This window comes from Alligator mississippiensis, chromosome 5, assembly GCF_030867095.1.
Source record: "Alligator mississippiensis isolate rAllMis1 chromosome 5, rAllMis1, whole genome shotgun sequence".
In the NCBI taxonomy this organism is placed as follows: domain Eukaryota; kingdom Metazoa; phylum Chordata; order Crocodylia; family Alligatoridae; genus Alligator; species Alligator mississippiensis.
In genome coordinates this window covers 165,531,748-165,549,568 of record NC_081828.1, presented here as the reverse complement: position 1 = coordinate 165,549,568, position 17,821 = coordinate 165,531,748, and the positions used below count along the sequence as shown (strand labels likewise).

The window sequence follows — 17,821 nt, the reverse complement described above, 5'->3', positions numbered from 1 at the left end:
TTTTTTTTTTTTTTTGGTATGTCGTAAATATTTTCTTGTTCTCATGTCCTTTTAATTCTTTGAATCCTGGTCCAAAAACAGGAGCATCTCATAAAATGTCTTTTTTTTTACTATGGTTAATGAACTATATAGTATGCAACTATAAAAAGTGCTTCTGTCCTTTGTTGATATGCAAAGGTACATGCAATTATACCTTTTTTAAGTGAAATAATGACATTCAACAATATTTAATGCTTTTAGTTGGTGTTGCTATGGGGAGAAGCAGAAAGAGGTAACAGCTAATGTTCTACTAAACAGAGATCTGTTTATCTTCTGTTGCAGATTTGGCATTTAGTGTTTATATAGGCAAAATATATTTTTTCCTTATCCTCCTACTTTATTTAATTTGTACAAGTCTGTACTTTCCTACATAAATTCAATATATTGGTGTGACTAGTTAACATGCTATAAGTTTAAAAGCTGTGTTTAAGTAGGTACGTAAAGACATCAGTGAATAATTAACAGCATAATTAAATTTGTCAAAACACTGACTGAAAACTACAGATCTGTTCTCCATAGAACTTATTAAAATATATGCCTTTAGGTGAGACAAGTCCACTTTCTAAACACAGACATTTACCGAGAGCCCTGCATTCTATTACTGTGCACAAATAGAAACAGATTATTTACGTGAGTATTTTGGTACCCAGAGGCCTGTTCAATTGCTGAGCATTTCATTTCTGATCCAATGAAGCATATGAATGTATATTTAACTTTCTTCACATGAGTACAACTCTCTGAAGCCAGTGTGACTATTCATGTGCTTATAGTTACACCCGTGTACTTAGATGCTCTGAGAAATTGGAACGTGAATTTTCAGTACCTTCTGTGACTGAGCTCCTGGAAATCTAAATATGAGATTTGAACACCCCATTTTAATTGTTTTTTTGCTTAGTTGGTTTGGGTTTTTTTTTTAACTGAACTAATTTTCAAAGATATTTGGTTTGGTCTGGGAACCTTCAGGTCAGATCATCTATGTTTTAGTATTTAATGAAGCAGAATTCTAAACAATCGCAGATTATCACATATACAGTCCTGTGTAAATATTCAAGCACCCATTGTACAACAAAACTAAAACAAAAGAGTAACTTAGGGTGTAGACAGAAGTGACAATTATCACCCAAACTGGCTCCTGAAAACATTCTACAGCCATGACCAAACAAAAGTGCATGGCTGCAAAGAGCTTTAAAAGGGCCATGAAAATCTGAACCCTCACTGCATAAGGGTTCAGCTGAAGACATTTAAAAAAAGAGCGGCTTCAGTAATTTGCGTCTGCGCAGCCTCTCAGCCTCAGAGCTGTTTTCAGAATGGGAGGGTGGAAAGGGAGTGGAGGGAGTTCAATCTGAGCTTTTTTCAGCCCCCCCCCTCCCCCTCCCTGCTGTGGGGGGAGCTCCAATTCACCCACCCCACCCTCTAGCACTACCTGGGCAACCCCTAGAACAAGCTTCCTCTTCTTCCTTTCCCCCCTCCTATTCTGAAAACAGCACCCAGCTGGGAGGGAGGAGGGGCTGTTTCTAAGGGAAACTAGCAGCAGTCTCCCAGCCAACCACTGGATTTCCCTTCCCCCTGAAACCAACCCTGAAACCAGCTTCTGTTTGGTCCAGTGGATCATTACAACTCAGAACACTTCCTACAAAGCATTATGAGTTACAGTGGGGAGCTGCATTTCTGTCTGATTGATTTCATAACATGTACCGGCTGCTTTTCTACAGTTTAAATGTCAAATAAAAGGACATGTTCTTTATGTCTACCCTTCTAGGTAGGGACCTACTGAATTCATGGCAGAAGTGAAGTGCAGTGTGGCTCCTTTAATCTTGCAGGTTCCCCTGCACTGCCCTGCCCCACCGATTGGTTGAGGGGCCACTCTTGTGGCTCGCTCCTTATCAGTGGGGAGGCAAAAACTGCAGTTTTAAATATGGTGCCTTTTTTGCCTCCCACCACCATTTACCTGAGGAGCCCTGGATAGCCCTTCTGTTTGCTGCTGACTAGCAGGGAGGCAAAAATGGTGCCATGTTTAAAACCATGGTTGTAGCTTCCATGCCAATCAGGAGGAAGTCACAGGGTCCTCCACTAATCAGCATCAAAGATGGCAGGGGAGAAGGGGGAAGGGGCAAGATGCATGCGAGGGAACATGAGAGATTAAGGGAGCAGCTGTACGCTCTATTTCCACCATGAATTTGATAGGTCCCTGCTTCTAGAGCACGAGTGTACTTCTACTGTGGCTGAAAGCACACAACACTCTCAAACTATGTGCCAGTAGTAAGGCCCAGGACAGCTTGATTTTTCCCTTAATTTGTAACCTAGAATAAGCCTACATTATAGTAGCTAATAATGTAAAAAAAAGATGGTACAGACAAAAAAAAATTGATTGAAGATTTAAAAAAATACATAGATCAGTGAAGGAGGAGCTGAGAAATAAACATAGGAACAGAAAGTAGAGATGGGTTGTGAACAGGAAGCTAGGTATAATTCAAAATGATTGAATGGCTGCCATTTCAATTTATCAGCATCTTATTCATTTTAACATTGAACTGTGTTTGCAGTCCAGATAATTAATTAGAAAGATACATTTTCCTCCATAGCAATTATTAATTTCAACCTAACTTCAAAGAAATGAAAAAGCTCTAACTATAGATAAAAACACCATTATATTTCTAATCTGCTTTAAATGTTCGGTTAAACTAAACCTGAGATTCGATGTGCAATTGAGAAAGAAAAATAGCTTTCTGTGTTTCAGCCTCACAGTTTCATTAGATGTTGCCCCACACCATGTTTTGGCTTTTTATTTAATTTTGCTGTGCAAGAAAATATACCACTAACTCTTAGTACAAAAGGAAGTTATTCCAATAGTGTGACATTTATCCATGTACAAAAGATCAGCATATGGTATATCTATTAATTTTAAGGGGTTAGATTGTACTGATGAGCTACATGAGCCTTTAGCTGATTCTCTGCACAGATTATGGTAGGCTAAGAATTTTTTTTTCTTGTTCCTTTCCAATACATGAGAAGAACAGAAGAATATTCTTGGGGTTAAGGCAGAGGAGTAAGGCCCAAGGGAAACTAATTCTCTTCTCCTTCACCTATGTCTTATGGTGCCACTGCTAATTCATTCATTCTCCTTCTGCATGTTTCCCAATGTGTAAAAAGAATGTACTGTTACCTACTTCTCAAGAAAACTTTCTAATAATCTCATGTTATCACATGTATAACTATTTTAATAAAAACACTAGTTTGCTTTATGTGAATCCATTCTCTCAAAATTCTCAAGGAGAAAGAATGCTCCCAAGTAACAGAGATTTTCAACCTTGTTAAGCTCAAGGCACACATGGATAGACTAAGGGCACTCTTGAGAAAAAGGGGCTTCTCGCCATTTTTTGACTACAGATCAATTTAAGAGCAATTATTTTGTTGCAAAGGACTCAGAAAGCCCAGAACAGGTCATAAATTTTTACCACTGAGAGTTCCTATTTGAAATCTCTGGGTTTATTTTATGAAACACGAAGCAGTGCTAAAGCTGCATAGCACCCTTGAAAGGTTCTCAAGGCACCCTGGTTGAGAATCACTGCTGTACAGGATCAGCATATGATTTTTGAGGAAATTCCTATTTAATAGCATAATTAATTTGCTAAGACATATGTAATGTCAAGATTTTTGAATCTTCACTTAAAACTCAGAAAATGGAATAGGAGAGGAGTATGCCAAAAACTTGCAACTTAGCTGTTTTTCTTATGTTCTCATAATGTTTTGGATACTGTATCACAATGATCAATAAACATAAGATCCTTCTCTCCTCTCAGTTATGTTCCTGTCCAGTATTGTGAGATCCCAATACAAATCAGATTTGCTTTGTCATCTAACAAAAACACAGCATTCGGATACAGAAGGTCAACTGAAATGAGCTGCATTCCATGTAAATTTAATATTGTACTCTATCCATACACTCATATAATATGTATGAGAATATCCATTCTTCTATTTTTATATTATATAAATAGATACATCTTTTGTCTATAATTCCCCCCAACCCTTCCAGTTAGAGAAAATGCAAGTTTTCATAAGGTGCTCTCAACTTTTTATTGCAATGACTTAGAGTGACCAAATTATTTAGGAAAGACAAAATAGGGAATTAAGTAGGTAATTCTACATTGTCAAAAACTGTGTTTGGGCTGCTTATGTTAAATCTCACAATAAGTTTTTTTTTTCTTTCACATTTAGTTATTCCTTTAATGTTATAGCATTTCCCTTCATTTGAAGTACATTTGTTACTATGGAAACAAGGAAATATGGAGTTCCCGAATACTTGCACAGTAAAGTCAATGTACATAAGTTTTTGTATTTAAAGCAGGATATGTTAATATAGTATTCTTATTATGATTTTCAAGACTGTTTATTTGCAATAAAGTAATTATATAAATTAGCTCCAGTAAAGTAGAATAAAGTTTCATTGGGTTAAAAATGGTATAAATGACAGGAGAATTAGGCTGTTATATTAATTATATTGTGTATTTTGGTTAGTTGGTTTGTTGTTACACAAAGGATCATATATGAGAAAGGGAAAATCTAATTATCCTATTACTTATTTATATTAATAGAAAGAACACTGAGTTTACATTAGTAGAATGAAATAAAGAGAAAGCACAAAAATGGATAAGCCAAGATGTCAGAAACCATTTCTCCATTTATGCTTCATATAAAAAGCAACACTAAAAAGAGAGGTCAGTCTTCTTGGATACTCACTTGTCTCATTCCAATACTCAGCTTTTAACCTGGTTATCATCTAATTGTATACTCATGTTAGGCTAGGATTCAATTGAGTTAAAGATTTTTAAACTCACTGCCAGTCAACCTTATCATGAACTCTCATTATACGCATGTAATTAATTGGGTCCAATGAACAATATCAGCACTGAGTTATAGACTTTTCCCCCCACCATATAATTAGAATATAATTACCCACAGGATATCAGAATGATGCAAAACCTTTCCTCTAAATGTGCCCTCATTAGGAAACAAGTCTCAATGTACATTTATTCAATCAGTGTGAATTAATTAAAACGTTACTGAAATAAAAGAGGGTAACATTAAAGTGTATCTGACATCTATTAAAATACTATCACTTGAGATCTGCATGCACAGTTTATAACTAAACTCATTTAACTCAAGCAAGAAACTTCATCATGCAATACATCACATTTATTCTAAATTAGAATGGTGACTACGTGAATTAGACTGTTTTAAAAGTAAATAAAGTATATCTTACTAAAACGTAGGAATGTGAGAAATGCTGGTAAAAGATGGATTCCTGAAAGATCTCTTGTGGATCTTCTGCTGTGTACACCACGTTAAATTTCCAAAACATTTGTTTCCCCTATTTTGCAGCTGAGAACTTTGCCAATTGAATCTATAAATAAAATACGGCAAAAAATCTGCCTCATTTTTTTTTGTAATTCTGAAGGGTGCATTGAGTTTGAATGGAAAACATCAATTTTACTTATTCTCAGACCCTGCTCTTCTAGCTAGCTGTTAGTTCCTATTTTAGACAGTTTCTTGCATTTCCTATTTTAGAGACAGAATTTTCTTTATGTGCAAATGCAAATAAAAACACAAAATACAAATGATTTTACCTGCCTTCGCCACCCCCAACACATTTAACAATCTTGATATTTTACTACTGCTGCAAATTGGTGAATCTGTGAGAATGTATTCAAATTAATTTGTAATAATTCTATGAACAAAAGAATGAATCAGTAAAACCCTGTAGATTACAGAAACTTCCTGTGATCCTAGAAGATACTTTTTATTTACATATCCATAAGCTTGAATATAGAGCCACTGAATTTAGTGGGGCTTAATGCAGATTGCAGGGGTTTGCCCACACATTGTAACTTGCAAGATAGAGACCACAGACCACAAGTCTCTACTGCTATACATATGAGCTCAAGAGGTTTTTTCTGCTTGTTTGATTTTTGGTTTTTTGGTGGTCAGTTGTTTGGCTTTTACAAAAAGCATAGGCCTAGGGAATAAAGATGACAACCACTGACTGGGGGGATCTTGTCTTTGGGAAGCAGTTTGAAAACAGGGGACAAAGCTGCTAGGTCTCCACAGAGACCAAGATACCAGGTACTTAAAGTGAGGGTGATGCAGAGCTTCCCATTCTCAATAGGAGAAATCTTGGGAGTGCAGCCCTAAGGGCACTAGAATTTGTATGCGTTTCCAGTAGGACACCAAAGGAAATGTAACAGCCATAAAATGTCTCATTCCTGTTGAACGCAAGACTTTTGACAGTCCATATGCAAAGAAACTGCCTTGAATTATGCCCACCAGATCTCAGAAAGTAGTCTGATCTCCAATAAGTGACAGCTGGAAAGAAGAAAACTATTTTCCTTATATGGATTTTGTTGCATGACTCAAATTTGACATGTAAACCTGGGGAGAATCTGTTTTCTTTGGAGGAAAGTTTTAACAAAAAATAATTCCTCTAGGAAAAGAATAAAAATTGCTCTTCCCCATAGTCACAGATTTCTACAAGATATGATTGCTCATTTGCTTTTGCTTTTTATGGCACAGTGTATATCCACTCAAAGATGAAAAAAAAAAATCTCACTAATTCAGAGATCGTTATAGCTAAAGCAACATTCTGAATAATATATCCTATCCTTTCACATAAGGCACTGTGTCTGAAATGCACTATTTCTGTTGAGGAGCATGCTTAACACTGCACACTTAGTAGATTACCTAACTGTGATTCTGGTTAATAACAGATATTTGCTACTTTTCTCTAGTTCTTGATGGTTATGGTTTCATCTTCACTGAAATGATACATTCATCAAGAGGAATCCACATAGAGAGGAAATAGGAAAACTCAATTTAAAAATTACCAAGAAATCACGTGTACACTGTAGTCGATATTTCTAAACAGAATTCTTATTACCCATGCGAGTGATATGCTAGCAGTGATGCAAATGCATATGTATTATTAATTAGAATACTCTTAGAGTAACTTATACTAGCGTAAGGTACCCAGGTTGTAGCCATATTGGTCTAGAGGAAAAAGCAATCAGGGCTTGCGGACAGAGGTGATCTCTCTTATTAGACCAACAAGATTTTTGCAAAAAAAAATTCTTTAATTGCAAGCTTTCGGGCACAAGCACCCTTCATCAGGCACTGGAGAAAAGATTGTAAAAGTTCTCCTGGGTAGAAATGAAAGTTCATCTGTTGACTCCTCTGTGAAATCCTATGAAATATGAACTTTCATTTCTACCCAGGAGAACTTTTACAATCTTTTCTCCAGTGCCTGATGAAGGGTGCTTGTGCCCGAAAGCTTGCAATTAAAGAATTTTTTTTTGCAAAAATCTTGTTGGTCTAATAAGAGAGATCACCTCTGTCCGCAAGCCCTGGTATACTAGAGTAATATATTCTAAGAAAGTTCTAATGTAATGCTAATTATAAATGTATAATTAGAATATATATTCATAAAAAGCAGCTGGCTGACCAAGCATACTGGATTGTAAAATCATAAAGTTTCCACTGAAAGACAGTACACCAAATATCAACCTTGTTTCCTTCCTTATGATTTATGTACAGTACTGACATGAACGTTTCCAGTAAAAGTATCCATATGTAGTCAGAGACAATATCTTAGAACTATTTATTTTAGAACAACTTTACATATTTTTAGAAACTAAATATTTTATAACAAAAACATTTTTCATTACTTTTTTTGCCTTTTAAATCTGCAGATTCAGCAGTGCTGCGCAAGGGTGAACTGGAATCCAGGCTGGATTGTAAGAACAGTAAAAGTGCTAAATTAATTCGACTGCAGAACCAAATTCTACTTCTTCTGTACCTGCAATACACCACGGAAGAAAACGGGCTCACACAAATATAGATGAGAGCAAAATTTCAGCTGCAGAGCCTTTACTACTAGTTATGATGCTCAAGCGAGTAGAAAACCAGCTTGAGTTACACATCTCAGATAGTTTGCAGGATTGATATAATATAAATTTGGTAAGTATAATCTGGAATCATGGAATTGCAATTGTCAAAGAAACCCAAACAATTATTTTTCAGTAATTTTTTCAGAGCAGACCCATACTTCCATTTTTGCTATCTACATCATTACAAAACATTTTGGAAATTACACATATTACCTTTTTACTTGCATCAACACCAGGTTGCCATTGTTTTAACTTCTTTGGTTGCAGTAGAGTGACTCTTACATTATAAATCATACGTAATCTTACACAAGCAGGAGTAGTTTTAAAATTTCCAGCAACAGATTTAAGTTTTAACAGTCATTTTTCCTGTTTTTCTGACTACTCTAGTTTAGTTGACTTCATGCTTTCTCAAACTCAACTATTATTTTTATTATAAAGTAAATTTAAAATGAGAGATCCGTGTATATCACAACTTCTATTAGCATTAATGTGATGATGCTGTGACTTTCATGAGCATAAAAAATCAATTTAACATTAAATTCATATACAAGTTAATTTTGAACGTGTCTGTCCATGAGAAACTGCTTGGCTTTTTTTCAGTCCTACGTACATACAGTAGGTATTTCTATTTTCATTTAATTGAGTTATTGTTTTTGTGGACAGTGAAATTTACTGTCCACTCCTGCAGAATAAAATACACCATAATATTGATGCATAGCTTGCTACAAGGCCAATGTCATCATTCTAGGTAACCTCCGGCTTAGATGAGAGACCTCAGCATTGCAGATATACAATATGCATCCCAAGCAAAAACTGCCCATAAGAATAACTTCATTATTCTGGGAAGTTGGATCTATAAAAGATGTAAAATGTAGAAGTGTTCTGCCTATACAATTTCTGGTAAGTACAGTATGACTAAGTGATAAAACCTGAGTCAGCTTTAGTTATAGCATGTTATATAGTAGAACGCTCCTACAGAAAGTTCATTGTCATATGAAGGAAAATGCAATATATTGGGGGAAAAAGTATTTCTGCCTGTAAGTAATAAATTAGAATTATTTGTTCTGTTTTGGGGTTTATGTTGGGTTGTCAAATTAGGAAAAAAGTTACAGTGATCAAGTATTTAACACAGGTTTTTCCAATATCTTTGATATAGGTCTTTATTAGACAAGAGACCATGAACTCACCAATACTACTGGACAGATTGATATGGGTGGTAAAATGTGGTCTTTCAATGGTCCACAGTCACATTCAGGCTTTAGATGTGAAGCGCATTTATTGTGCAGCTGAGTAGAAAAGACAATAAATTACTATTCAACCACAAAATTATACTAGAATATTTCACAATGCCCCCATCCTATACATATAGCTATACTAAATTAACCAAAGAACTGCTATTCTACTTGTAGAGCAGGAAAACATAAGTAGTGTTGTCAAATTATAGCTATTTGACTTGTAGGCTAGGGACAGAAATTACACAAACTGGTATAAGTGATTGGGAACTGGTTCAAATCTCCAGCAGAACAAAAGTTCAGTGCACATAAACTACTTTCAAAATGGCCAAGAGCAAATTAAGATAAACATGGATGGATATAGTAACAGACTTAAATGATGTAGGTTAAATTGGTTTATTGAACTTCCATCACAGATCCCCTTCAGATTCAAGTTAACTCTCAGTCCCCCAGCATTCCAGGATGCTTTGCAGGGTGGGTGGGCTAGCCTTGGCCCAAGATGTCTACTCCAGTTGAGCAGGGAGGGGTGTTTTAGCATCCCCCCAGCTTCTGGATAGGACCACTACAGGCATGTAGCTGCATTTCTGGAATCAAAAGTTAAGTACCTGTTCTCTGATCACTTGCTTATTGGTTCAATCTATGCAGTTTAGACTGACCTGAAAAGATGGAATTGATTCAGCCTTGGGCTTTTTGACTGTCTGTTCTTAGCCCTATAGCATATTCTAGGAACTTACGTTGCTTTACTTGAACTATTTTCTCCTAAATTTTCAGAATCCTAAAAGTTACTTCTCAATGCAAATCAACCAAACTTGCACAAATTAACAACTTCCCCTTCCTTTATTCACAACAAAAACAAACCAAAGAAAGACCAAAACACACACCCAACACAAATACATGCATACCCACTCTTGCGTATGCACACTATTTTTGTTTTATTTTACATTTTGGCATAGGCACCAGAAGTCTGGGGCTAATGGGGCTTAGTCCCCTCAAACATGGGGCAGCAGTGGCAGCACAGAGGGCTGCAGGGCAGCCCAGGTGTGGGCTCCAGGCGGCTGCAGCAAGGTGGGGTAGGGGCACACACAAGCACAGACACACAGCCAAAGCCTGCAGCAGCCTGGCAGCATGTAGAACACTGCCTACCACAGCAGGTAAGACTGTCGTGATGAAGGGGCATGGGCGTGGGGGGAGATCAAGGCCCCCACGGTCAGAGAGGGAATAGGGCAGAGGCAGGGGCTGGAGTGAATGGGGCCCCAGGGCCAGGGCAGGTCGTGGGATGGTCAGAGCCCAACTGACTTGTCAAAGGGTCCCAGCCCTGCACACAGCACAGCTGAGACCTGGGGGGTATGTGCCCCCCAGATTTGTGTGCGGGGCAGAGGCAGACTGCTGCTGCAGGCTGGGCTCTATGCCACACTGCCTCTGCCTCAGGAGTGGTATGATGCCATGTGCCGCCTCCATGCTGACTGCGCTGCATTCCTTCCTGCCCAGAGGCAGCAGGCACATGGTGTCGCATCACTCCCAAGGCAGCCGCAGCGGGGCACAGAGCCCAACACAGATCCAGAAGGCACATGCCCCATAGGCCTCCACTGGGGTGCGTGTGGCAGTGGGAGTTCTCCCCCCACCCACCATGCCCGTGGATGAGCCCCCCAGGCTCTAAACATCCCACAACCTGCCCCAGCCCTGGAGCTCCATTCACCCCAGCCCCTGCCCCACTCCCTTCCTCACCACAGGGCCCTCAATCTGCCCCACTATGCCCATTCCCCATGACAGCCTTACCTGCTCTGTGTGTGGGTGGGTGCACATGCGTAAGCGCATATGCACACAGCCCCCCCCCCCAATAATATTTTCTCCCTCCACCTATGCATTTTGGAAAATGTAAACTATATTCTGGACAGGACTACACAGCCTTTCCAAAGAGCTGAGCAAGAAGAATACCTTACAAATATACTTTTAACAACAGCATAACTGGAAATACCTTTCATTGCATATTGCTATATCATATAGACAGTATGCCCCAGAAAAAGAAAGGTGAAGACCACACAAAGAATAGTAAAACCCATAAATAATAGAGAGTTCTAGCCCTAAATATTGTACATTAAGTCAACATTTCAAAATAAAAATCAATAAAAACTTCACGCCAAAAACCTCCAACCTCATAAGTTTTGGAGAAAAGTTTGAAAATATGAAGAAAGCATGACCTAAATGCTCAGAAGCGAGAAAAAAAATCTAAAATTAATTTGAATACTTGCAGTTGAAAATGCTTTATTCACTGTGGCTTGATTGTACAAGGTACAATCAAGGTAAAATCTGTAGATTGGCCTCAAAATGCCCAGGGACTTTAAAAATGATTTTAGTGCCATCTCAGCTAATAAATATTCCTAGAATTTTGGACCTAACCTCCATCACCTAAATTGAATATTGGGGAGAAAATATAGGCGGAGCAATGCCTGACTAAATGAGAAATCTGAGAGAAACTTAAACAAAAACTTAAGCTAAAAACAAAAGGAAAATGTGTTCTTATTAAATATAGTGCAATGAAAATCAGCCACTGGGACTTAGATTCCCAAAAATCCTCAGTCACTGGCAATTAGTCTAAGCCTGCAACCATACACAAGTTCCATGCACAAAAGCTGGTCTAAAAATTGTAGAACCTGGTTTAAAATAAACCTGGATCTATGTAGTATCAAACTTATTCAATTTAGGCCAACCTGGTACATGAAACTTCTGTATACTTTCTCCACACATGCCTTGGGATCAGAAAATCCATCCTGGGGCTGCTCTTTTCACCCCTGTCTCCCCTCGCACTAGTCTTTTTTTGCACCTCTCCTGGCCCTTTGCCCTCTGACCAGCCAACCCTCTCAACCCTCATCCCACAAGCTACTCTGGGTACAGCTAATTTTATATCAGCATTTGCCACTGCCAGAGGCAAGCAAATCAGTCCTGGTTGGAGGAAGGATGAGTGGCATCAGGTGTAGGTTCACTTGGGAGGGAACCCCACCCCACCCCACCCACAGGTTGAGCCTGCCCCCCACCCATCCATGGGTCACACGCACCCCCACCACCCTTTGTGGGTCATGCCTCCCCACCCTCACCCAAACACGGGCCACACCTCCCCCCACAACACACAACACATAGGTCGCATCTCCCCTCCATCCCCCAGCAGACCCCTGATCCCATACAGTCTTCTGGACCCTAAAATCCCCATGATAGCCCCTCCATCCTGACTCACCTCATATCAGACAGTCATTCTGAATTTACTTAACCTCCCTGTAATTCCCCTGAATGTCTGTACTTAGCCTTAGAGAAAATGGTATCTTCTTGGACTGTGAGCTGTTTAAGACAGGGTCAATCTCTCTCTCTCTTTCTATCCCTCTTTCCCCGCCCCCCCCCCCCCCCACCACCACAATGCACTGCACAAAGAAGCCCCAATTCTGGGGACAGAACCATTAATCACTGCTGAGCTACTAATCCTAGTTTCATAAAATTAGTAACCTAAGATAACAGATAACTAAGGAAAAAGCTAAAGGACACAATCCTTGAAGCACAAAGGAAGTCCATTCCCATGTAGCAAAAAGGTTGGGAAGCCCTCTTGGCTAAACAGGGAAATCATGGTCCTCTTAAGAAAGAAGAAAGAGATGTGCAGTCAATGGAAGCTAGGGACAGCCCCTAGGAGGACTATATAGCAATGGCCCACACTTATAGGGAACAGATTAGAAAAGCTAAGGCAATGACTGAACTAAAATCAGCAAAAGGAATCGAGGACAACAAGAAATCCTTCTTTAGGTACATAGGGAACAGGAGGAAAATGAATGGGAGTGTGGGGCCATTGCTCTGACCCAAGTTGTCTTTCCTGCTTGGTGCAAGGGGCTGGACCCAACTGATCTTCCGAGATCCCTTCCGGCCTTACAATCTATGAATCTATAAGCAACCATTACTTACTTAACATTAAAATTCTAGGTGTATTTAGATCAAATCCAATAGAATGAGAATGGAACTTTAATTTATTCCCCCCCAACCCCTTCCTTCCCCTCCACCCCTCTACCCTCCCACTAGCCTGGGGATTTTTTTGAGAGCAATAAGAGCTCCACTCTCTAAACAAAAACAGAATGTTGAGAAGTTCATTTATGAAGAAGCACTCATTTACATTCTTGTTGAAAGAAAGAGAAAGATCTGTAGATAACAAATGTATAATTCTAATAAATACAATTAACATTATAAGCTGTTAGATAATATAATGTCTTAGAGATCTTGATGGTACTCAAAAATTTAAGTTAATTCAATATTCATTTATTTATACACACACACACAAAATCACATAATACGAAGATATAATTTTATGTCTGGTTTATGGAGACATATGCAAAGCATTCAAGTTTTATTTTCATGGTTTAGAATATGACCAGACAATCATAATAAAAACAGAGCTTTATACTATGAAATTTAGCATAGTTTATTATCTCTACATTGATTTAATAAACTGCATATTAAGTCTATCAGATAACATGTGCATTTCCCATAAATGAGCATGTCTGCATATAGAGGGCTTTTACTAGCAGATACATATATTTAAATTAATAGAAATTAACCTGGTATTCTAAGCATATATAAAGACCTTAGAAAGGCATATCTAATTTAGAAAATGATATATCTAGTTAATAAGTAGCATGCAGCATATAATTCAATAGGTGATATTTCACTCAGCAGATGATATAAAATTTGTGGTGCTACAGCTGCACTTACAAAAGACATTTTTCTAGTGAGTGAGTGATTCATTTCTCTTTAGATGATTTACCCATATCAATATGAACTATATCAAACTTATAATATAATCATTTCAGTCGGTGACATATAAACTTTACAAGTAAGATGCTTTTCATAAAGTTATCTAGCACAGTGTATTATAGACATATTATTTCTGAATTTTGAATTGAATGGCACCTAATATTAGTCTTGTCCATATTCATTTATATTGCAAAGTTACCTTCTCAGGCAGTTACCTAGCAACAGAAAATAAAAGTCTAATGAGTTTTGATTTACTCTGAGTATTAAAGCCTTATTGTGAGGGTATTTTGGTAGCCCTGTAATCTAAAGCATTTGTCATGCTAATTCTATGCCCCAGTGGTAAGGCTACTTGTACCATAATTAATGCACACCAGGCCATGTTACATCAAATAGAAGTATCTTCACACATTCAGTGATAATTAGCAGCTCTGCTACTCAGTGGCATGCAAACTTATCTATAAAAAAATGGCTTAATCTTCTTATTAGTCTCTGCTGATCTTTGACAACAGAACTGAGGTATAAGAGACAAAATGAATGGTTGAAGATGTGTATACTACAGCTACATGCTCATTTACAGAAAATGCTCACATTATCTGATAGATTTAATATGTCATTTATTAAATTAATTAAAACAACTCTGCAACCCAGAAAAATAATACATTAAAATGTTTCATAAACTTTCCTACAAACCTTTTCCCCTCATTAGTTCATTTTCCCAAAGTTAGCTTTTTCCCAGTACCATCCTGCAACCAGATGTTTAGGAACTGTGGAAATAAGAACTTGTAGTGAAAGCCAAGAGTTTATGAAGTAGTTTGGGTGGTAGGAAGATAAGATATGTGATACAAAGAGAAAGAAAAGTCTAGAAGGTCTGGGATAGACCTTGTGAAGAATACCAGTAGTCAGAAAACAGTGGGAGTCAAGAAATAGCTACATAAAGAATTAAAAAGATAGCCACAAAGATGAAAGCAGTTGCTCAACTGAACATCTGCAGTGGGAGGGGGATATCTCCTTAAGTATATCAACCTGGAAGACGACATGAGACCTGCATCAGAGAGACCAGCTGGCGGTTTCGGGAACGGTGTCTTGAGGCAGGCTTCAGCTTCCTAGACAACGACCCGCACATCACAACGAGAGACATGCTCGGGTGGGATGGGCTTCACCTTTCCCCCAAAAGTAAGCATGTGTTCTGTTCTAGGTTGGTGGATCTCCTCTGGCGGGCTTTAAATTAGGCTCGTCAGGGGATGGCTAAGATGAGGGCGGAGGAAGCCTTGAACGAAAAAACCAAGAGACACCCACAAGAACAGCCCAGCCTAGACCAATGATGAGCAGAACAAATACCCAGGTAAGCAACAGGGGCCTGGGTAGTACTGAGATTAGGGGGCCGGTGCACACATCTTCAGGAGGTCTCAAATGCCTCTACACAAACGCTCGTAGTATGGGGAACAAGCAGGAGGAACTTGCCCTCCTGCTAGCTGACACCAAGCCAGACTTAGTGCAGCTCACAGAAACATGGTGGGACCCAATGCACGACTGGGCGGTGAATATCAAGGGCTATAGGCTGTATAGGAGGGACAGGACAGGGAGGAAAGGTGGGGGAGTGGTGCTCTACATCAAGGAGGAATACACATCCTCTTCTAGTAGCACAAGGTCAGATGAGGGGCACACTGAATAGAATACAAGGAAGTCGAGGGGAAAGGGATATAATGGTGGGGGTCTACTACAGGCCATCCAAACAAGGGGAAGAGCTAGACCGGGAATTCTTAAGCCAGCTCACGGAGGTAATTAAGTCAAAAGATGTGGTTATCATGGGGGACCTGAACTTTCTAGACATCTGCTGGGAAGAGCAGTCAGCCAGGTCTGACCACTCACATAGGTTCCTAGCCGAGATACAGGATCTCCATCTAACTCAGGAGGTGCACAGCCCCACCAGGGGAGACGCCTTGTTGGATCTGGTGCTGGCCACAGGTGACGACCTCATGTGGGGGCTGCGGGTGCTTCACCACCTGGGCGATAGCAATCATCGCCTGATGGAATTCACCATCCAACGCAAGGTGGTAAAAGCCAGCAGCAAGGCAGCAGCCCTGGACTTCAGGAGGGTGGATTTCAAACAGGTAAGAAGAATAGTTGGGGAAGTACTGAGGTCCCGGAGGGGAGGGGAGTCGGGTGTCCAAGAGGAGTGGTCATTCTTTAAGGAGATGATGCTCCATGCCCAAAGGGAGGTAATCCCAACAAGGGTCAAAGGGGGCAAGAGGGCACAAAAGCCCCCATGGCTCACGAAAAGCATACAGGAACATCTCCTAGCTAAAAGTGAGGCATACACCCAATGGAAGGGAGGGGCCATCACCAGGGAAGACTATACCTCGGTTGCTCAGAGCTGCAGGGGGGCAGTCAGGAAGGCAAAAGCAGAGAAGGAACTGGGACTAGCTACCTGGATTAAGGACAACAAGAAGTCCTTTTATAAATACATAGGGGGCAAAAAGAAAGTACCCGGTAACGTGGGGCCTCTGCAAGACACGCTAGGAAATCTGGTTGTTGCACCAGATGACAAGGCTAACCTATTTAATGATTTCTTTGCCTCCATTTTCCTCAACAGGGACCAGATCAGCCCGTCCGCTGCAACACCCTCAGGCCCCGAGGGAGGCACACCCAGGCCTAGGGTCAGTGAGGATCTAGTCAAGGAACTTTTGGAGGGACTGGACGTATTTAAATCAGCTGGTCCTGACAATCTCCACCCCAGAGTGCTGAGGGAATTAGCACAGGTGATTGCGGGACCCCTGGCACAACTTTACAAACACTCGTGGTGCTCTGGTGTGGTGCCAGAGGACTGGAAAGGGGCCAATGTGGTTCCCATTTTCAAAAAAGGGAGGAAGGAGGACCCAGGGAACTATAGGCCAGTTAGCTTTACCTCAATCCTGGGTAAGCTTTTTGAGAGAATTATCCTGACGCATGTCCATGAGGGGCTAGCAGGGGAGGTTATGCTTAGGGGCATCAAGCATGGGTTCATTAGAGGCAGGTCCTGTCAGACCAACCTGGTGGCCTTCTATGACCAGGTCACAAAACCCTTAGATGCAGAGGTAACAGTGAACGTAGTCTTTCTAGACTTCAGGAAGGCCTTCGACACTGTCTTTCACCCCATTCTCATTAAAAAAGTAGGGGACTGTGGCGACGACACCTACACAGTCAAATGAGTCACTAACTGGCTGGAGGGCTGCACCCAGAGAGTGGTGGTGGATGGGTCATTTTTGAGCTGGAGGGATGTGGGCAGTGGGGTCCCCCAGGGCTCAGTCCTCGGACCCGCACTGTTCAACATCTTCATCAGTGACCTGGACGAGGGGATAAAAAGCACCCTATTCAAATTTGCTGATGACAGTAAGATGTGGGGAGATGTGGGCATGCTAGAAGGGAGGAATAGGCTGCAATTGGACCTAAACAGGTTACAGGGGTGGGCGGATACGAACAGGATGGGTTTCAACACTGACAAGTGCAAGGTGCTGCACATGGGGAGGAAGAACCAGCAGCATACCTAAAGGCTGGGAACTTCATTCTTGTCAGTGCAGAGGCAGGAAAGGATCTTGGAATCATTATTGATGCCAAAATGAACATGGGCCAATAGTGTGGGGACGCGGTCAGGAAAGCCAACCACACCTTGTCATGCATCCACAGATGCATCTCAAGTAGGTCCAAGGAGGTGATCCTCCCCCTCTATGCGACACTGGTCAGGCCACAGCTGGAGTACTATGTCCAGTTCTGGGCACCACACTTCAGGAGGGATGTGGACAGCATTGAGAGGGTCCAGAGGAGGGCCACCCGCATGATCAGGGGGAAGCA

At 40.3% G+C, this 17,821-nt stretch overlaps 1 protein-coding gene across 1 annotated transcript in view; it reads right to left on the bottom strand.

Annotated features, from left to right (window-relative positions):
• The window catches only part of DGKB (diacylglycerol kinase beta), a 620,162-nt gene that overhangs the window by 398,955 nt on the left and 203,386 nt on the right, over window positions 1-17,821 (bottom strand). The window contains exon 13 of the mRNA XM_059728962.1: window positions 9,167-9,265. Within this exon, the coding sequence (XP_059584945.1) occupies window positions 9,167-9,265 (99 nt within the window). The remainder of the gene's footprint in view (window positions 1-9,166; window positions 9,266-17,821) is intronic.